Source organism: Drosophila serrata, unplaced genomic scaffold (genome assembly GCF_035046125.1).
Source record: "Drosophila serrata isolate PLE 108 unplaced genomic scaffold, ASM3504612v1 contig_82, whole genome shotgun sequence".
NCBI classification, from domain to species: Eukaryota; Metazoa; Arthropoda; class Insecta; order Diptera; family Drosophilidae; genus Drosophila; species Drosophila serrata.
Genome location: NW_028256980.1, coordinates 105,446 through 127,585, shown reverse-complemented (window position 1 = coordinate 127,585; position 22,140 = coordinate 105,446). Strand labels below are relative to the sequence as shown.

At 39.8% G+C, this 22,140-nt stretch overlaps 1 protein-coding gene and 2 pseudogenes across 35 annotated transcripts in view; 1 reads left to right on the top strand and 2 right to left on the bottom strand.

The window, feature by feature from the left end:
* The window catches only part of Wnt5 (Wnt oncogene analog 5), a 208,524-nt gene extending 194,870 nt beyond the window's left edge, over window positions 1-13,654 (top strand). For 24 of the 35 annotated variants that reach the window (XR_015273203.1, XR_015273197.1, XR_015273205.1 and 21 more), the window contains 2 exons: window positions 12,448-12,615; window positions 12,667-13,654. Coding sequence is in view for 25 of the 35 variants with exons in the window: in XM_086839714.1 (XP_086695840.1) it covers window positions 12,448-12,615; window positions 12,667-12,854 (356 nt within the window). In the remaining 10 variants the exon portion in view is untranslated. The remainder of the gene's footprint in view (window positions 1-12,447; window positions 12,616-12,666) is intronic. The other 11 variants (XR_015273198.1, XM_086839734.1, XM_086839738.1 and 8 more) reach the window with 2 other exon arrangements.
* On the bottom strand, window positions 5,405-5,674 carry LOC110187606 (dynein light chain 1, cytoplasmic pseudogene; annotated as a pseudogene).
* Window positions 13,655-14,743: 1,089 nt separating the features above from the next.
* Window positions 14,744-15,469, bottom strand: LOC110187609 (uncharacterized; annotated as a pseudogene).
* Between the last annotated feature and the right edge of the window lie 6,671 nt (window positions 15,470-22,140).

Sequence of the window (22,140 nt, the reverse complement as noted above, 5' to 3'; positions counted from 1 at the left end):
TTTGTGCTATGTATGGCCATACGTGAAATATAAAAAGAACTAAATTGGTTATGAAATAAAAGGTTTTAATCTATCCTTGTGTACTAGTTGTTTTTACCCTTGCAGGGTATTATAATTTCAGTCAGAAGTTTGCAACGCAGTGAAGGAGGCACCTCCGACTATATAAAGTATATATATTCTTGATCAGGACCAACAGCCGAGTCGATCTAGCCATGTCCGTCTGTCCATCTGTCCGTTTCTACGCAAACTAGTCTCTCAGTTTTGATGCTATCTGAATGAAACTTTGCAGTTAGTCTTCTATATACTCTTACTCGTATATATGTCGGAACGGGCCGGATCAGACGACTATATCATATAGCTGCCATAGGAATGATCGGAAAATTAAAAAAAAAAAAATTATAATATTTTTAGTTTTCAACAGAATTTGATAAAATTTGAGATATAGCCATTTCATATTATTATACAATTTTGTGTAAAATTTAATGAAAATCGGACGACTATATCATATAGCTCCCATAGGAACGATCGAGAAATTAATTCAATTAAAAAGTATAACATTTTCAGTTTTCAACAGATTTTCATCAAATTTGAGATATAGCCGTTTCATATTATTCTACAATTTTGTGAAAAATTTTATGAAAATCGGACTAATATATCATATAGCTCCCATAGGAACGATCGAGAAATTTGAGAGGAATGAGAATGGCGGTGGCTGTTGTCGGAAGACTGACAATCGCGGTGGCGATAACATTTTTAGTTTTCAACAGAATTTAATCAAATTTGAGATATAGCCAATTCATATTATTCTACAATTTTGTGTAAAATTTTATCAAAATTGGACGACTATATCATATAGCTCCTACAGGAACGATCGAGAAATTAATTCAATTAAAAAGTATAACATTTTCAGTTTTTTAACAGATTTTCATCAAATTTGATACATAGCCATTTTATAAGAAATAAAAGAAGTTAATAAAATTAAACATTATAACTTCTTCAGTTTTCACCAGATTTTCATCAAATATCATTTTATTTTAATATAAATTTTGTGTAAAGTTATAAAAAAAACCCGACTACTATATCACGAACGATCAAAAAATGAATATAATTAAAAATTATAACGTTTTAAGTTTTCAGCAGATTTTCATTAAATTTGAAATATAGACATTTTATATCAGTCTTAAATTTTGTTGCAAATTTTATGAAAATCGGACGACTATATCACATAGGTGCCATACAAACGATCGTTAGATGTGGAGCAAAAATGCAAATCTGTGAATGTAAAACTGAAAATATAATATGTATAGGTGAATGAAATGAGAGCAGGTATTACTTCATTGTTTTTTTTTTAACATTAATATATATATTTTATATTGTATGGAAGGAATTCAGGAAGTCATCGAAGTTCTATCTGCAAGGGTATATAAACTTCGGCGTGCCGAAGTTAGCTTCCTTTCTTGTTTATTTTTAGTGTTTGTTATAGTTATGTTATCTCTATCTCCTATTTGTTCTACCTTATAAGGACCCGTATATTTAAAGTCTAGGTTATGTCCTGTTTCATTTTTCAATAAAACCTGATCTCCTATTTTAAATCGAAATCTAAACTAAAATTTTCTGTTTTAGCCTATGAGAGAGAATCTAGCATTATTAGCATTAAATGCCTGTTCTAATCTAACTTTGGATTCCTTAGCATAATCTTCTATATTATAAAGGGGTTCCATTCTATCTATGCTATTGTTTTGTCAAATTTGAAGTTTTACCAAAAACTAGCTCATATGGACAATAGTCATGTGCCATAGAGGGGATCGTGTTAAAACAATAAACGAAGTATTGTAGCCAAACCTCCCAATCTGTTTTGTCGACTGAGATGTATGAACGAATGAATTCATTGAGTGTTCTGTGGCTTCGCTCCACGGTACCTACTGTCTGGTGGTGGTGTGCAGTTGAAGTTATGTTTTGAATAAATATTTAATAGATCTTCAATAATTGAATTTTTATATTCTGCTCCTATGTCCGTAATGAACGTCTTCATTGGACCGTTCTTTAGAATAAAATCTTCAAATATAGCTTTCGCTACTGTATTTGCACTAGGTATAGCTACTAGGTATTTAGTTGTGTTACTGTTGTGTTAATGTAGACAATATAGCTTCTTTTTCTTTATTATTATTTTTTTTTTTTACGGTCACCGGGTTGAGTAGCGCTACTCTTAATGATTTCAATGTTCTATTGCCCATTATTTTAAAATTATCAATTGAAACGAGTTCATAGATATTTTCCCACGGTGCCACTTTGAGTTGGCTGACTTTGTGAATACCGGCCTGCTTTTCAAGCCTTTGAAAGAATTGACCTAAGTCAATGGTTCCATTAGTATACAAATCGCTAACATCATATCTTGCTGTAACTTTCTTTCCGTGCTTAAATAAACACATCTTATTATTTACATGCAAGGTCACTACTTTACGTACTTCATAATTATTAATGACTTCATATACGTTGGGCTTTGAAGCTTTTTCTATAGATTGCTTTGGCAATTCTATTTGTTCTTTTCCTGCGCAGGATTTTTGTCTACTTTGGTTTCTGGTAGTGACTTTCAGTATCGTATTGTTCGTTTGTATATTTTTTAAGTCTGTGATGGTTATTCTAGAGAAACATCGGCTACCTAGTTATCTTTATCCTTTAGATACTCTACCGTAAAATTATATTCCTCCAATTCAAGTCTCATTCTGGGATTTACCATTGAAAATTAGTAGGTAAGTGCTCTGTGATCTGTTTTGACAGTGAAGTGTCTACCATTAATATATGGTCTGAGGTGTGTTATTGCCCAATGAATAGCTGCTAATTCTTGTTCTGTAGTGCTCTTGTTGCTTTCACCTTTCGTAAGGGATCTTGATGCGTATGCAATTGGAAGCTGTAGTCCATTCGGGTTTTAAGTTAGGACTCCTCCACCAGCGTATTTGCTAGCATCTGTGATGCAAAATTCTTTGCTAAAATCTGGGTATTGCAACAGAGTAGGGTTTATTAATGCTGATTTAAGATGTTCGAAAGCGTTTTGACATTCTGTTGTCCATTCGAAATTTACATCTTTCTTACATAATCTTGTATGTGACGGGAGTATTCAGCAAAATTCTTTATAAAACGTCTGTAATACTTGCAAAATGCAATGAATCTTCTTGCGCTGTCCGCATCATGTGGGACTGGATAATTTTGAATGACGTCGTATTTTTTGTCGTCGGGCAAGATCTTTTATCTGTGCATTTGTGTCCTAAGAAAGTGACTTCATGCATAAAAAATAAACATTTTTCGGGATGTAACTTTAGGTTGTGTTGCCTACATTTCACGAAAACATCAGTTAAGTTCTTGAGCATATGTTTTTCGGAACAACCCATGACTATTAAGTCATCCATAAAAAGAAATGCTTGCGAAGGTTCTAATCCAGAGAAAGCTATAGTCATCATTATCTGAAAAGAGTTTGGCGCTATTTTTAAACCGAATGATAATTGCGTGAAGCGATATAAACCATTGTTTGTTGAAAAGGATGTTATATCCCGTGAACTTTTTTCGAGTTAAATTTGGTGAAAACATAAATTAAAACAAGGCATGAAAAATATTTGGCTCTACTTAGTTGATCTAAAATATCATCAATTCTAAGGAGTGGAAATTTATCAGACAAGAGTTTTTTATTGATTTGACGATAGTCAATTACTAGTCTCCATTTTTTCTTTTCCGAATTTGGAAGTGACTCTTTGGGTACTAGTAAACGTGTGCTATTATAAGGCGATACAGAGGGTTCCACTATTTTATCATTGATAAGTTCTTAGACTTGTTTTTGAATTTCGTCTTTTTGACTATGAGGATTTCTATAATTTTTTATACATACGGGTTCATTATCAGTTAATCTCAGCTTTTGTTTATACAAATTATTCGTAGTGAGCGATCGGAATAATACAATTTTTTTGCCTGGTTTCGAAATCCGTTTTTACTACTTCGTAGTTTGAAAGTGGTTCATTATGAATATTTTTGATATAAACTACTTTATCTGTGTTTGTGGTATTTAGTAATCTAATATATGCATTTTGGACTGTTGCTATGGTATTTGCGATATAGATACCATGCTGAATTTCTTGATTCGGAATTAATACGTTGTCTTCTTCAGAATTTATTTCGATTTTTCGGAAGACTTCGGATCTTGCTTGCACAATTAGGGAGTTGTTGCCAGAACTGTATGCTATTGGAACATAAATCGGATATTTGAGGTTATTTGGTCATATTATAAGCCAGTCTTCAGACGGATTGAAGTCTAATTGACAGTTGTATCTTTTGATAAAATCGATTCCTAGTATTCCATCACATAGAATAGCGAATTACATATGTACGACATGGAAATCATGTGGAATTATGTACTTAGAAGTTTGAATTTCAATAGAAGTTAAGCCTTTTGATTTGGAAACTTCCTGACTTATACCCTGTATGTTTATGATGTGATTATCTTGAATATTTTGACAATTATCGGAATTTTCCTTTAATATGGATATTTCTGCGCCTGTATCTAGTAGAAAAACTAATTCTTTTCCTGTTGCTACGTTCATGAAGGTGACGAAAGTATCTTGCAGTTTTTTAATTATAGCTTCTATTGTTTTTTCATTTTGGACTCTGTATAATGTTGATCCAATTATTTCGGAATTGATTACTTCTACAGCCAACATCTCGAATGTACCTTTCGTAGGGTTAACCAACTTCAAAGCTGTTACGAATCTCTGAAGGTGTATCCTTTGCCCGTTAAACTCCGAGATGGCATTCGATATTTCTTTAATTTATGCCCTTTAGGCAATGGTTTCGTCAGCCATTGTGGTAGGTTTTAGTTCTACAATGCTGTCGTATGTATCAGAGTATGATCTGACAATTCAGATTAAGTAAGGATTGCGGGAATAGTGAGGTTATCTTTCCTCTATTTCCTCATCATATGTCTAAGCCTGCTAAAGTGCAGGTGGATCTAACAATTCTGACTCGTTGCCCGTTTCGATTGTCAATGGGGTATTTAGTATAGTTGGCACTGAAATGGCTAAATTATACCTTTGTTTTATGTATATTAAGTTCTCTCGTAATTTGTTCAAGAACTTAGATACTCGAGACCAATTGGCTTTGTCTAGCCGGTCTCTCTGGTCGTGTATTAGTATACGCGCTATCTTGAAGTGGTCTACTAATATTTCGGCATGCTTATTCACAGTATTTTGCTGTGTTAGCCGGGTTCTTGATAATGACATAGGATTTGTCAACATCAATTTTTATATTATTTAATTTTTTATATAATTCGTCCCATTCCATTATTTAAAGGAATATTTCTGAGAACATCGCTAGAATCATTCTCATATATTAAAAAATTTAGCAAGTGGGATTGTTAATTTCGTTAACCTTTCTTGAACAATAAAATGGCTAACTCGCCCAAATAGAAATAGATGAAATGGTTCGGCTCATGTGACACATACGATCCGAATTTACTGCCGACAATGCAATGCCATTTGGGTTCAAATTTTATGTCGAACTCAGTTTTAATATATTTGGCAATATCATGTTCAATGCTATACTCGTTAAGAGCCTGTGTTGCGCAATCAATAGCACTTTTCTGCATCTCCTCGCTCATGTCGGTACTCCTAATCTCAGCCTCATTATTAGACATTGTGCTCAAGGAGTAGGTAATTTTTGTTTTTATTTATTTATAGTATAGATATACATATGTATGTATAGATATACATATTTGTAATTAGAAGAATATTTTTAAAACATCTTTGCAATTATTGTCAGCGCTTTTATATGTTTTCTTAGCCTTCTTTGATATGCACCTATTGTGAAACATAAGCTTAATACAAAATGAATGCGCTCATGATAAAAACAATAATTGACAATAAAATGTTCGTTAAATCTGTGTTTATTGTTTTGGTCTCGATTTCATTTATAACATTTGCTGTGGAGTCCACTTCTTTTACATTTATTAAACCTATTTTGGGTGTTTTTCTGTGAACTGCTATAGTATTTTTTAAGTTAAACGTGTAATTTAATTTATAATTTATTTGCCATTTTGTTTCGCTCACTTTTACAATTTATATTTTAAGATAAAAAAAAAATGCATCGCAGTGCAATTCAAAAAAATTTATGCAACGCAGTGCAATTGTTAATAGGATTATTGTAGTAAGGGATTCCTCCAGTGTCCTTTGCGTCAGCTGGTCGTCGCCGGTCTTGGCTTTGCTGACGCTTCTTCGTTGGCATAAGGGGCGGCCTGCCCCTCACACTTGTTGATTCAGCTGCTCCTAGGCCTATGGGGTCAGGCGGTACCGGTGCCGGGCATCGCACAGGCTTATTTTTATGTTGAGGCAACGGTGCTGGCTGCACAGGTGTAATCGCAATGTGGGTGAAAAGTGTTCCCTCGCAGTCGTTCGGGCACTTCTTTTTCACTTTCGGGATCTAAATTTCCTCTGGTGGAGGCAGTTTTGGAATAGCAGGGTAGGTGGATGTGTGTGTGGCTTTGGTTTTATTTTTCTTTTCGCTTAGTAAGCTTTTAATGTGTTCCACTTCGGCATGTAGTTTTACCGAGTCAGTTCACTTTAAGTTAATTCCGCTATTCAATAGCTTCAGTAATTCGGCCATTCTGGCCTTTAATTTCTTCACCACGCCACTTCGCTTAGCACACATCACACTCTACTCACTGCGGTTACCATGTAGTTGATGTTCCATTCGCCACTGTCCTGACTTTTAATTTTTACAGGTCCAGATTGTCACGGTCGCCATGTAGTATGAGTAGCATTCCCGCTCCAATCCAAATGAAAAAGATGCATCGGTTCAGAGTTTTGTGTTTTATTCTTTATTTATTGATTTTGTTTTTGGAGCAGCCGTTGTTGCCGCTCCGAGCTTGAAATGGTATCTGTGCTTATCAATATGTCTAAACAGCTAAGGAAGTCTAAGTCACGTAGCTGCGCTGCCAAAAGCGGCAGCGTAGAGACGGTTATATATATTCTTAAATACATAGCTATGCTCGCTTAGGCTGGAGCGCGGAGGTATATTCACATATATACATGAGGTCCGCTCGTGTTGCATTTATGCTGACACTAGCACAGCCTATGTGCGGGCTAATGTCGGTGATCGGTTCATATTTCGGCCACTTAGGTTTATGACCGGGACTTTAAATTATGTAAACACTGCAACAAAGTGTGTACAGTGTGTACCCGTAAAGTACTCTTGGTACAGTAGGTATTCAATATATCTGCATACTACACAACAGCCCCGACGGTTCCACAGAGGCTGAGGAGACGCGTCGAGATGACTGCGTGGGCCGCAACTGGTGCGTGGAGGACCGCGAGCTGGCGATTTCCGTGACGAACGGATGTTCGTCAACTGGGACGCGCGAGACAGTTCCCATGGCACGAGGGTGGATAGGTGGAACATCTCGTTCAGCAGTGAGGACGAGCGGAACCGCATCGAGGGTTTTCAGTTCCGCTTGGAGTAATTCCAGAGGCAATCTCGTTGCTCGTGGGCCGAAGTGATGCGTAACTTCCACACGTTGCTGACGGGCAGGGCGTTGGAGTGCACGTGCAGCAGCACCGACTGGACAGTTGGCATCAACTGCGCCGAGCGCTGATAGACAGATTCCAGAGCCATGGGACGGAACATCAACGGATGCATCAGCTGTTGCTGCGGGAGGCGATCAACCACTGCAAATGAAGGAAGTCCGAAAGCGGCCTCGAAATCCTTTCCGGGCTGGCTGCTGGAACTGTGGAGCCATGGACCAAAGTTTCCAGGATTTCGATAAGGAGCTGTCCAAGGTGCTCTGATTCCGCTGTGGAAAGGATGACGTTGTTGCGCCTAAATGTCCGAATTGTGCGGGAAACGGATGGCTGGGCGATCCAAAAGCGGGAGGATCTCACCCAGGAAGCCACTCCACACAGGAGCCAGAAAGGAAGCAGATAATGGATAAGAATAATAATACTGCTAGGTTAAGATATTTACCCTATGAAGAGCGCATGCGACATTATTTAGAGGTAAGAAACCGGATTTTCGAACAACACCACCTGAGTGGTATGCGCAAGGAATCCCGGACCGTCATGAAGGCCCGAGATCGGTTTAAGAAACGCCAGGAGAAGCGGAGAGTGGTCGTTGCGGCCGTCAAGCGGGGTGAGATCCACGATCCCTATGCCCAAATATCGGTTTTAGCCCAGCAGCTGACTGGGCTATTAGACACCGGAGCGAGAGTCAGTCTGCTCGGGAAAGGCAGCAGGAAGCTGGTGGACGCGTTGGGTGTCACGGTGCAAAAATATTTCTCGGTGGTGCGAATCGCTACTGGCGAGGATCGGTTGATTTTTGGCGAACGTTTGACCTGGCTTCGGCTGTAGTGGAAGATATCCCGGTTCAGGGCGTGAAGAATGCCGAAGAAGTTCACGCCAAGGAAATGGAGCACTACGCAGACCAGGAGGATGACGACGAGAAGAAGACGGACCCCGAATCCTGGACGTTATTCGGAGCCGACTCCCGGGAGCTGGATGAAATCAAGCAGAGGTTTCTCACCTTCGAGAAGGACGGCTTGGGAACCACTGGTCTAGGGAAGCAAATTTCTTCAAAGACCGGCCCTATCCGATGTCTCCGGCCAAGCAGAAGGTGGTCGAGGACGTGGTCGACAAGATGCTAGTCCTGGGAGTCATCAAGGAGAGCAAGAACCCGAAGCCTGGAAAGAACAGATTCTGCCTAGACGCCAGGAAACTGAACGACGTGACCGTAAAGGACGCTTACCCCTGCCTAGTATCGATGGAATCCTGTCCAGAATCGATCAAACGCACTTCATCTCCAGTGTGGATTTGAAGTTCACGTTCTGGCAGATCGAACTGGACGAGAAAAGCAAGGAGTTGACGGCATTCACGGTTCCTGGTCGACCCCTCTAACAATTCAGGGTGATGCCTTTCGGTCTATGCAATGCGGCACATAGGTTGGTGAGACTCATGGACCGAGTAATCTCAGCCGAAATCCGATCTAGTATGTTCGTCTACTTTGATGATCTGCTCATACTGGCTCCGGACATATAGACGCACTTCCGGTACCTACGACGATTCGCTGAATGCCCAAGGGAAGCAGGATTAACCATCGGTCTGAGAAAATCTAAAATCTGCTTCAATTCTTTGACTTACTTAGGGTTCGTCTTAGGTGGAGATCTGATCATTGATCCCGGTAGAGTGGCGGCAATCAGAAGGATGGGAGAGCCGAGGTCGCTGAAGGAGGTCCGTGTTCCTGGGTACCGCTGGCTGGTCAGGAATTTCGCGACGTTGGAAGCGCCGCTAACCGAACCCCTCAAGAAGAATAGGAACAACTTTTCTATGAGTCCGGAAGCGCAGCTGACAGTCGAAGCGTTGAAGGTGGCTCTAACCACGGCAGCGCGCCGATTTCAAGCGGCACCTATACATCCAGTATAAGCCGTTTTTTTTCCAAAAGAACGTGGACAACCAGGAGCAGCCGATAGCATTCTTCTCGGCAATGATGAACAGGCACCAGGTGAATTATACCGTCACCGAAAAATAGTGTCTTGCAGCGCTCCTGCCGTTCCGGAAGTTCCGACCGTATGTGGAAGGCATATCATTTACATGCATCACCGATCACGCCAGGTTAAAATGGTTGAAGATGGATCTTTCGGGGCGCCTGGCCAGGTGGTCTCTGCAGCTCCAGGGATTCCACTTCACCATTGAGCACCGGAAAGGCAGCGAGAACGTGGTGACAGACACGCTTAAGGGGGTAAGAGGAGATTGCAGCTGGGTTTTGAAACCACCGAGTTTGCTGGAGATGAGTACTAGAAGTTAGTCCGAGGTATTTTAGTTAACAAGGATAACTTACCGGATCTTAGGATAGAGGACGGGCTCATCTTCAAGCGAACCTCAACTTTGGACGACGAGGTGGTCGGATCGGCGTGGGAGCTATGGAGTTTGACCCACAGCCTTGCTGAGCGAGCCCATACAGACCCAAAGGCAGCTCACAGCGGAATGGGAAGGACTCTGGAAACTCTTCGGCGGGATGGTAGTGCTGATGCGTGAATTTGTCCGAAGATGCCAGGTCTGCAAGGAGTCGAAGGCGCCGAATCACCGGATGATGGTCGGGATCGGTGTTCGAGTACAGACAGAGCGGCTATTCCAGAAGCTGTAAATCGACTTCCTTGGCAGGTACAGGTCGAAGAAAGGACATGCCTGGATTTTCATCGTGGAGGACCACTTTTCCAAGTACACGTTCCTGAGGGCCATGAGGGAAGCGAGTCTCGAACGATGTGGATTTCCTTATCAACAAGGTCTTCTACAATTTCGGGGTTCCAAAGATCGTGCCTCGGACAATGGGCGACAGTTTGAGTCGAGGATCTTCGATCGACACTTGAAGACACCGATATACTCTCCGAGTCGTGCAGGAGAAGGTCCGAAAGTGTCTAGAAACCTCATATGATCGCAGTCGACAACGTTACGGCCAGAGGGCCAAAGTGTTCGCTGCAAGGCCAGGTCAGGAGGAACTTTGTCGCCAGAACTTCGTCCTCACCGACTTCGGGAAGCAATTTAACGCCAAGTTTGCTAAGAAGTTCCTGAAGCCCAGGGTGGTGAAGGCAATAGGCAAAAACGCATACGAGCTGGAGGGCAGGAGTTTGGGTGTGTACCACGCCAAGAATATCCGCGTGTAACCTGTAAGGGGGAGCACAAAGTACACATGGACAAGACAACTGGAGATATTCTACTTCCCGTAAGACGTGGGCCCCGCGTTGGGCATCGTTCTGAACTGCGCTGGAGATACCGATCCAAATGCTCCCAATGATTCTGCCGAAACGCCGGAATCCAATAGGATCTTTCCAAATCCTTGGGTGGTGTTGCATTTCGAGTTGAAACGGGCTAGAGGATCGATAGCAGAAGGCTAGGTAGGACCGGGGGTGAGCAAATTTGAGCGAACCGGGAAATTTTGATTAGGATTAAGAGAAAGGGTTCTTACCCTTTCTCTCGGCTGAGGCACCTAAGCGAAAGAAGAAATATCGGTGTTGGAGGTATAGAAAGGGAGGTACAGGATCCCGTTTTTCCTGTACCTGTACCTCCCTTTCTGAAAAGGTTGAGACAAAACGTGCGCGGCAAGAAAATGCGGGAACCGTGAACAGACTTTTTATAAATATTAAATACTAGCTAACTCTAATATCGATAGGAACTATTGTATAGCATTAGGAGTTATCGAGATATCGAATGTGTAATAAGATCGAAGAAGAAAAATAGGACGGAAGATCGAGTTCAAGAAAGAAAAACAACGTGAATAAAAAAAATCACTAAATATTGTTACAATTTTATTAAAAATAAGAATTATTGCCTGCTTTCATTTCAGTCACCTATAAATATTATACTAACAGTTCTACATTCACCGTTTTGCATATCCCTCTATATGTACTGATCCTTTGTATGGCAGCTATAAGTAAAAGTTTGCCGATTTTAATTAAATTAAAACGGAAATTCTAGAAATTCAAATTAGAGGAAAATCTGTTGAAAACTGAAAAAGTTATTATTTTTAATTGTATTAATTTCTCGATCGTTCCTATGGCAGCTATATGATATAGTAGACTGTTTTTTTTTTTTTTTCAATTTTAAACAAAGTTGTAGAATAATATAAAATAGCTATGTCTCAAAATTTGATGAAAAATGTTGAAAACTGATAAAGTTTTTTTTGTAAATATTGTTCGATCGCTCCCATGGCAACATTTTCCGACATATACATATATGTGTCAGAGTATATAGAAGACTAACTGCAAAGATTCATTCAGATAGCTTAAAAACTGAGAGACTAGTTTGCGTTAAAACGGACAGACGGACGGATAGACGAATATGGCTAGATCTATTCGGCTGAGATGATCCCTTCACTGCCTTGCAAACTGCAAATGGGGGTGATGGTAAATCAATTAGGACTGGAGTTTTTCCAAACAGTAGCCTTCGCGTCTTCACAAAATTTTACTTAAAATTCCGATGTAGTAAACTAGCGATTTAGCAATTTGTCGAATAGCGATTTAATAAACCAGATTTGACAGGCCGTTTCCAAATGAACATTTGTTTCTGTCTTCTTCTGTATGTCTCTGAGCAAAATTTATAAATTCCTTTCGAAATAATATTATATGATATTGTAGTGACAGAGATGGAAAACTTTTGGGTTATACTTCTTGGTTTTGACACGAATTTAAATGGAGTTTCGCATATAATTTTAATATGTAGTTGAATAGGTATTTTAAGATATTGAAAGCTACCATACCGATTTACATACCAATCAATCATTAATTTGTATTTTATTAATGGCCAACTAAATCATTATCCGTCACATAATTTGCTATAAAAAGAAAGATGCTGTTGTAACCTTTATCTTACCTCGAGCTGCTTTTTTGTTTGGTTATATAATCTTCCACCTATCTTTATCCTTTTTCAGGCGATTATCTGCATGGGAAATATGAACAAGCAACGAAAGTTAAAATTAACAAACGTGGGCGGCTTCAGGTAATAGATTCGCAATTTACCGTGCCCACAGCCCATGACCTTATTTATTTGGATGAAAGTCCGGACTGGTGTCGAACTAGTCACCCGTTACAATGGCCAGGTAAGTTTATTAAATATATTTTGGAAGTCACTTAAGTTATATTTTCGAAAGGTACTCATGGACGTGTTTGCCGTAAAAACTCATCTGGACTAGAAAGCTGTGCCATACTATGCTGTGGCCGGGGCTATAATACAAAGAATATTATAGTTAACGATCGCTGCAATTGCAAGTTCCACTGGTGTTGCCAGGTTAAATGTCAAGTTTGTACAAAAGTACTCGAAGTGCACACATGTAAATAAAAATTATGAAGGCATTAATATTTACATGTCAAAATTATTACGGCAGCCAGTACATAAGATATCTAAAATAGAGGAAAAAAATTGGCTTCCTAGTATGCAAAAATATTTTATATTTTATTATCTCATAGGTTAAGAAAAATTATAATAGAATAAGTAACAGTTTATGTATTCTAGATTAACCACTCTTTGCCATATCTTGCAGCTTTGGAAGTTTGTTTTATTTACTGGAGTATATAATGGGCTGATTGTCTCCACATCGCTGACTCCAAAGTATATATAAAGCCTTTATAATAATAATAATAAATTAATTAAATAAAAATAATCACGTTTTTAAGGAGAATAAGTAACTTAAAATGTATGTGGAAATATTATTTAGATTGCGAAACATTTATTTAACATTAAACTCTGATAATTTGTTTTTCTTAAAATAATTCCAAGATTTTTATGTTTTTAATTTAATTTTTAAACAATCGAAACTCCATTTCAATACATTATACTCCCTTTCATTGCCAGAGATCATATATTAATTTCGAAAACAATGATATTAAAATATAGAAAATAGATAAATATCTCTTGAATTGATACTAGATCTAGTGTTAAATATAGGTATAAGTAGATTCAATCAACAGCCTAAGCTCATAAAATTTACTTTTGTAAGCGTATAAGATAAGGATATTATATATATTATTATAAAGTGTCCATGGACTGCTAGGGCATTCCAGTTCAAAAAGTGATTTATCTGCTTTTACGTGTAGCATTATATTAAGTTGAATAATACAACTTGTAAGGATGGACATAAATGGAATAATTTTATTTAGAAACCAATTTTTACTGTTACAGGTTGAATAAGGTTTGTTTTATTTTTTTTTTAATATTTGCTTGAATAGACAACGTTTGGTAGTAAGCTGATGTATCAGTAACGTGCAGACTTAACTACATGGACGGTTTTAAATGTAAGTATACCTTTCGGACCAGTAGTGCCTGCCAAGGCTTAGCTTTATTACGAAAATCTTTTTGGATTTACCTTTATAGTATTAAAGATCAAACTATACAAATGTCCGAATTGGGGCGGATGTTTATGTCTTCCAAAAAAATGCGGATCGTATACGAACGGTCCAGGCGGACTGATGAAATCAAACCTTAGCCTAAAAGGTATAGAAGTGCATCACCAGACACGGCGACGAAAAATTTCCAGTAGCCGGGTACAAAACTGTGAATACAGTCAAAGGAATCCAGTGAACCCAAACAGAAAAATCTGATGACCGCCGCCGCTTATTCAAAGCTAATTTTTGAAGGAGTTCGGTATACGCAATCAGCTAGGCACCCTCAATGCCATCACGTCAGGCGAGCTTGGGAACCGCTCGTCTCCGATCTTCTTTATTTTTCCGCTCTCCCCATGCTCATGGAGTTACGTATGTGGGAGCGCGGAGTTAGTCTGTAAGCTACCCAGTCGGACTTTTTAGCCAAATTCATGCTAACTTTCATGCTTACCCGTTCGGTGGGTAGAACCCACCGTTTATTTAAACCCAGTTGGAATTTTAAGCCAAATTCAAGCTAATTTTCATGCTTACCCGTTCGGTGGGTAGGACCCAAGTTTTTTCTCAAAAAATTGACCGTTTTTTAAAAAACTATTTCGTGCTCGAGCTGTTCCGCATTCCCCGTTGGGTCGCGTTCCTGCCAGAACTGAAGGTAGAGCATCATGGGTTCCGTGACGCTTCTCAGAAAGCGTATGAAGCTGCAATCTACGTTCGCGTTAAAGTTGGAACCACGATAATGATGAACCTGATCACGGCAAAGGCGAGGCCGTCAGTCAAGACGGTTTTGCTCCCGAGGCTAGAATTGTGCAAAGCCTTGCTGCTGTCCGAAGTGGCCGCCGCTTTATAATTAATTTAATTTTTTGTTTTCAGTGCTGCTTCCGAACTAAACAATTTCGTAAATTTTTTACAAGAGTCAACACGGCGACCAATGCCACAATTCCTACCGCCGTCAGCTCTGCGTGAGATGTCCCTGTATTTACTGCTTGGCCATGTACCTGTACATTTTGCCCTGCCTCAAGAAAATAAAAGCAAGGGATTCCAAGGTACCAAGTCTCTTAGCCGTTGGGATGCCAGACTCCAAGCAATTCATCCCAACGATGTTCAGCTTTCGCTTGAGCTTTCCGCCCAAAGACTCCCAAACGGCAAAGAGCCGCTGACAGATGGCATACTCGGCGGACTAGAAGAAGACAAACCAGTCCCCCGTAAAGGCCCTCATTGAGGCCTGTGTGAGGTGCTCGGATAGCTCTTTAACCGCTGGCTCGAGGTTGACGAAGAAAAAGTCCATGATCTTGCCTCGTTCACCTCGCCATGATAAAGGATGGAAATTCCTCATCTGAAGAACACCAGTGTGGGATCTTTTCTGGGATGGTAGATGGACACCAGGTTGCTGTCCGCCGACTGGACAACAATGGTGGACAAAGTTTCCTTCAGCTGCGGATGTATCTTCGAGACCACATTTTCATACTTCTTTGAGTACGAATTGCGCTTGCAATTTTTTTTGTTCGTGGTGAATAAAACCACAACGTTGCTTTCGCGGTTTAGGAGTTGAATCAAGTCGGTGTCGTCCACACAGGTAAGTCGTCGTCGTCACAGGTAAGAGGAATCTAAGGTTTGTGTCCCAAAGAGGTGCCCTCGACAAGTTTAGTCGGATAATGGGAAAACCTTTGTTGTTGCAGCAGCTGCGCTGTCCCGCGATTTTTTTCAAGCACTGTAGAAGTCAGTGACTCGGTCCTTGACCCACTTCCGCTTTTCCTAGGCACTTTTTCGCCGCCCGGGCACTCTCCTATCCATGCGGTCGTCGACAGCGTGTATTTCTGGTAACCTTTTCGCAAATATTTTTTAATTTTGAAAGCCCAGACTTTTCACTTTTCCAACTTGAAGTGCTCTTAGCGTCAAACTTTCCAGAAGCGATTGTGTATTTGTTTGAATCTGACCGCCAGCATTAAATTTGGCGCACATATGTGTACTAATGCACTTGCAACGCTCTTCGTTTCTTGATTTGATTATAGTTCTTATGTCGCAGAATTTTAGTTTGTTGTTGTTTGCGGGCATTTGGTCACAAAAATGGGAGCATACAAAGACATATAGCTACAGAGTGCACACAGCAACATATTAAGCCGTCATGTATATACTTACATTCGAATGCAAATGAAAACAAAGGTTAAAGGCATTTCGGCCAGCCTTTTTAGCTTTGCGTTTTCAAAGTAAAAAGTAATAGGCTGCTTCGTGCCCTGTTAAGCGGCCAGATTGTTGTCTTATTTTTAATTTTTTTTTGACATGCTCAAAAAATGTTTGATCCAGACTCTGTGATTCACTTGATAAATTTTTTAAACTTGTTATTTGATTCCGCAGACATCGATGGAAGGACTAGTAAAGCTTAAAATTTCCGCACCTTTCATGGATAATAATATGAAACTAAATTGAGGTTCCCGCGATCCAGCATATATAACCAAGAACATTTATTGCGTCTGCGCTTAGCTCAAATTAGGCAGTATTTTGTGATGCGAGATTATTTGCCGAACTGCTTTCGATTTAGAGAGGTATAGAATTCGCATCTTTCTCTTAATTGTTTGTTCAATGGGCAGGCATAGTCTGTAGTAATGAAAGTGGACTAACTGCGGATAGTTTCACATGAAGCACCACTCAATATTGCATATGAATCACGACCCATTTGCACCATTTTTATTTATTTTTATTTCCATGTTCCGACCCGCTCTTGAGCTCTCAGGCATTACCATCTACATTATAAACACTATTCTTAATGCTTATACTCATAATCTTAAACCTGATCACCATTAAACTCTAAACTAAAAACCTACTACGTGTTGCTTCCAACTGCTATTCTGTACGTAAGAAATAGAACTGAGATATTTATGCCTTGGGAAGCAATCATAAATTCAGCGTCTCAGTTAAACTTCATAACATCTTACCACCACACAAGCTAAATTTAAATCATAGAAAATCCCGTACACTGCCGCATTTTCAGCTATTATTCCAAGGATCACTGAATTTCAGCCTCATTTCAATATAGATGCAACAGCTTGGAGGACTCCACTTAACATTTCGTTTGCTGATCCTTATTTCAACCAATCAACGAATTGTCCTTTAATTGGCATTGGTATGTTTTTCGAAATAATTGCTACGAAACCAATTCAGTTGAATAAATCTGTTTTGTCTGCCATTGTCATGGATCCTTCTGATGATTCTGCGGATGCCAAACTTGCTGCCATAAAAAAACGATTTCGAAAAATTCAGGGCTTCTGTTCGGCAAAAACCATTTTTGTTGCCTGAAGACTTGCGGTGCAAATCATCATTCCGTACATAAACAGAAAAGAACGATACCTTCTGGTAGCTTTCTGAGCGACTTTCTTCTTGAAGGTCCAAAAATGTAGTAAACCATATACTACTTCGCTTTACAATTTTTAAAATAACTCACGAATGAGTTGAGTGTTTTAGTTTATTTTTTAATTTTTCTCAATTACCTACATCTCATCGACCTACCAATCGGATTGCATTGTTAACAATAGCGAAATTCGTAATGCGATTACTGGCTTTCGTCGGATCTCAATAGATATTTCAAACTGCAACTTATCTTCGTTAAGTCGAACATAAATAGAACATTCCAAGCTTAAAATTTGCCCTTTTGCCAAGTCAATGTTCCGTTTACACGTCTCAGCACAAGAGCAGCACTTTGCTTTGCTTTGAAACACCCACATTCGTTTCAGTTTGGATTAGGCAACTATTCACTATTCCAAAATACCATAGCTCCAAGTAGCTAGAGAGACCATGTGAGAAAGGAACAAGTGAAAATTTAAAACATGCAACATTAAGCTCAGGAGCATCGTGTACCTGTTACTTTAACCCTTTAGTGGACGATGATGCACTACGGTCAGTAAATTCAAGTGGCCCGTATGACACCAAGCACAATCCTGTTTGGGTAAGTTGTTGCAGGCGCAAAAGGAAATGTAAAGAAATAAGCTACCGGCGTGCTAACAGGTTGTTTGCTTGCATTTGTACGTAGGTTCGAACTTAAGTTTTTAATTTAGGAAGGCTATCCACGTTAAAGATTAGTATGCCAAAAGATTATAAGTTGCACATTAAACTCTAAAACGTTCTTGAAATTAAAAGGATGTTTTACGCCATCAACATAATTAATTCTTTCCAAAGAGAAACAATTAATTATGCAAGTCGCAAGCTTGGGAGTGACACGAGAGAATGTCATTAGCTTGCATTAAGAGGCGTTTAAGTTTATTAAATTCATGTGGCAATATGTTTGGAAAATTTTAAGATCTCTTTGTAAATCCGACTGGCAAGCGACAACCTTGTATTGCACGCAAAGCTTGACGTCATCATCATACGTAAGTACTCTAGGTATACTCAAAGCTTTGGACATAATGTCAGCAATACGGGACCATGCGGGACCCAAATGGCTCCCTTGCGAGACGCCAGAAGTAACCTCTAGTACATTTTATAGATTATTCTTAGAGAGGACTTATTGTAACCTGCCATTTAAACAACTTGAGGTCGTATTAAGAAGATCAACTGGAAAACCCATTAAATCGAGTTTCCTAACAAGAAAACAGTGGTTAACCGAGTCAAATGCTGTACTGAAATCAGTATAGATTACATCTGTCTGAAAGTTATTATAGAATTGGACATTTTTTACAGTTCCATGAATTCATTTTTTACTGAATGTGTTCCGACTTAAGCCGACTTAAGAATAAAAAATCTAGATTGTATGCTAAATTTAAATTCAGCGGTTCTCAATCTGTCCTTTCATCTTATTTATCAGCTCGGTCAAAGTTTACCGTGCTGAACGCACAGTGTTATAAAAACTATTTAACTCGTTGTAGGGCCCAGTTCTCACAGGACCCAAAACAGTTTTATAATTTTGTTAACACTAAACTTAAGCCTATATCAAATGCTTCCTAATGACCAGGCAATAGCCGATCTATTTTCGCAGTTTTTTCAAACCAGTTATTCAAACTCTTCGTATCTACACCAGACTTATTCCTACGAAATACCCAAATCAAATATAATTTTCTGTCCTAGCCTAAACGAAAGCTCTCTTCTTTTAGATCTTCATCGTGTCAAGCCAGTTTATTCGCCAGGTCCCGACGGAATTCCTAGCTGTGTGCTTAGGTATTGTGCCGACGCCCTGTGCTATTCCCTTCTGAAATTGTTTACCTTGTCCTTAGAGACCTCCCACTTTCCAATTATTTGGATGGGATCGTTTATTATTCCGCTCCACAAAAAATGTAGCAAATTGGATGCCAGCAATTATAGAGGAATGTCTAAGTTGTCGGCCATCCCTAAACTTTTTGAAAACATTATCACCCCTCAATTACAGCACCTTTGTAGATCAATTATCTTTCCATGTCAACATGGTTTTATTAGGAGAAGATCAACAACAACAAATCTTTTGGAGCTTTCTTCCTACATTATAAAGGGCTTCCATAATAATTTTCAGACAGATGTAATCTATACTGATTTAAGTAAAGCATTTGACTCTGTTAACCATTCTCTCCTAGTTAGAAAACTCGATTTAATGGGTTTTCCAAGTGATCTTCTTAATTGGATCTTAAGTTATCTGAATGGCAGGACGCAAAAGGTCCTCTTTAAGAATAATTTATCTAATGTTCTATGGGTTACATCTGGCGTCCCGCAAGGAAGCCATTTGGGACCCTTATTGTTTACATTATTTATAAATGACCTGCCCAAAGTCTTGACTAACTCCAGAGTGCTTATGTACGCGGATGACGTCAAGCTTTACGTGCACGACGTACAACGACGTCGCCTGTCAGTGGGATTTACGAACAGATCTCAATAAATTTTAACCTTTGTGCTGTGTAAACTTACTAAACTTAAACGGCTCAAAATGCAAGCTAATGACATTCTCTCGTGTTGTTTCTAAGCTTGCTACTTACACGCTGAACTGCTGCTCTTTAGAAAGAATTAATTCTGTTGATGATTTGGGCGTCCGTATGGACCCAAAACTTGACTTTATTGATCATATTTCGTCTATGGTGAATAGAGCCAGGGGTGTGCTTGGATTTATTAAACGGTGGTCGAATGAATTCAATGACCCCTATGTTACTAAATCCTTATATAATTCTTTAGTTCGTCCTACCTTAGAATATGGATGCTGCGTTTGGAACCCTCAGTACGACGTCCATAGTAAACGCATTGAGTCGGTTCAAAAGAACTTTTTACTTTTCGCTCTACGCGGTTTAAATTAGGATGCAAACCAAAGATTACCTTCCTACTCTAGTAGACTCCTATTAATAAACTTACCGTCCTTAGCCAATCGTAGAACGATGCGAACGATGTAGAAAGTGCTGACTCGGTGAGTCAGCTTAATTTCCACGTACCATGTAGAGCTAGTAGATCTTATATCCCTTTAGTGTTGCGCCAGTGTAAAACCTCCTTTGAACTGCATGAACATTTTAGTGTGTTATGTGCAAATTATAATGATTTGTACACATTAATCTCTAACATAGATACTCTTCCCAAATTAAAATCTTTAATACTAACACACTTAATAAACATGCAAGCCAACAACCTGGCAGCACGCCGGTAGTCAATTTCCTCGTATTCTGTCCTATATTTTCCATCGCGCTTACTAACACCTAACCCACACAGGCACGTGCCTGGTGTCATATGGGCCACTTGAATGTACTGACTGTAGTGCATCAAAGTCCAATAAAAAATCATTTTTTATGTTTTCCAGGTTGCGGAGCATCTTCTCCATTTGCCATTTGCTTGTGCGTCCGTTCGGCTCTCCAACTCGCTTAGGAGCGTTCTAAGAGAGACTGGGACGTTTTCTGTCTGCTATCGTTAGCCAGCGGTTTCGTGTCCATCTAAGCCCTGGTGGCTGCGAAGCCAATAGATCCGGACTGACGTTGTCGTGCTTAGGATATCTAGTGCTGCCCTGCTTGCCAGTAAGTTTTTGGAACTAACCGCTGACGATTGCATTGATCTAATCGCCGCTTGACTGTCTACAAACAGGTTTACCGCCTCACATGGCGGTCCTGATGGCAAAGACTTCCGCCTGGAATATGCTGCATTGGCTTGGTAGCTTATACGACATCCTCGTCTTGGGGTCTGTGCAGTATATGCCCGCTCCCTCCTTCCAACTTGGAGCCGTCAGTGTATATGTTAAGGTATCGAGCATGGTCCTGAACCGTTTTCCAAACATCAGGTCCCATAAATGTTGAGGTTTTCACATCAGGGCAAGTTCTAGGCGTCATGAAGTCAGTTACACTGCTCATGGTTCGACCAATTGAGCTGTGCCCGTATCCTTTTGTCGACTGCTGCCTGCCGCTGGGTTCTCTCCATAAGCTTTTTGTAGGTCCTCTTTTCCATGGCTTGCCACCACACTAAGACCCCGTATGGCAAATTCGGACGCACCACCGATAAGTAGACCCAGTGCATGCATGTGCTGCTGAGCATCTTCTTGGATGCCTATAGCGGAATGGTGGCCTTTTTCACCCTCTCTAGTACATGGGATTTCCATGCCAGCTTGCTGTCCAGTACAGTGCCCAGGTATTTGACTTGTGTTTTCGGGGTCATCCAGTTTGGGGCGATCCAGGGCAGCGATCCATGGCAGTACCTTGCAGAGAATGAGGTCCATCTTATCTCCATTGATTTGAGTCCTACCTTGTCCGTTCACTCACATATTTTCATGAGTGTTGATTCCATGATCGAGCTAAGGGTCGATGGACATACTCCCGTGATAATTATGCTTATGTCGTCGGGATAAGCTGTTATCTTTGGGGCCTTCCTCTCGAACATTCTGATTAGGTCGTCGACCACTAGATTTCATAGGAGGGGCGATAGGACTCCACCATACGGCGTGCCTCTGTGCACTCCTTGGACCATGGAAAGCGTGCCCCAATCTGATTGTACCTGTCTGCAACTTAGTAGATTTCCAATCCAAAAGTTGATGCGTGTTGGTCGCTTATAGGCGCTCCATTATTGCGTTTGTGCTTAGATTATTGAATGCCCCGGATATGTCTACAAAAACTCCGAGCGCATATTCCTTGTTGTGCAGGGCTCTCTTAATGGTGGCTACTAGCGAATGCAGCGCCGTCTCCACTGATTTCCCTTTTGTGTATGCGCGCTGGTTGGTTGACAGTGATCTCCCCACATCTTTTCTGTATATATATATATATATGTATATGTATACATGTATATGTATATGTATAGATCCAGCAGCTTTTCTAGCGTCTTCAGTAGAAAGGAGGTGA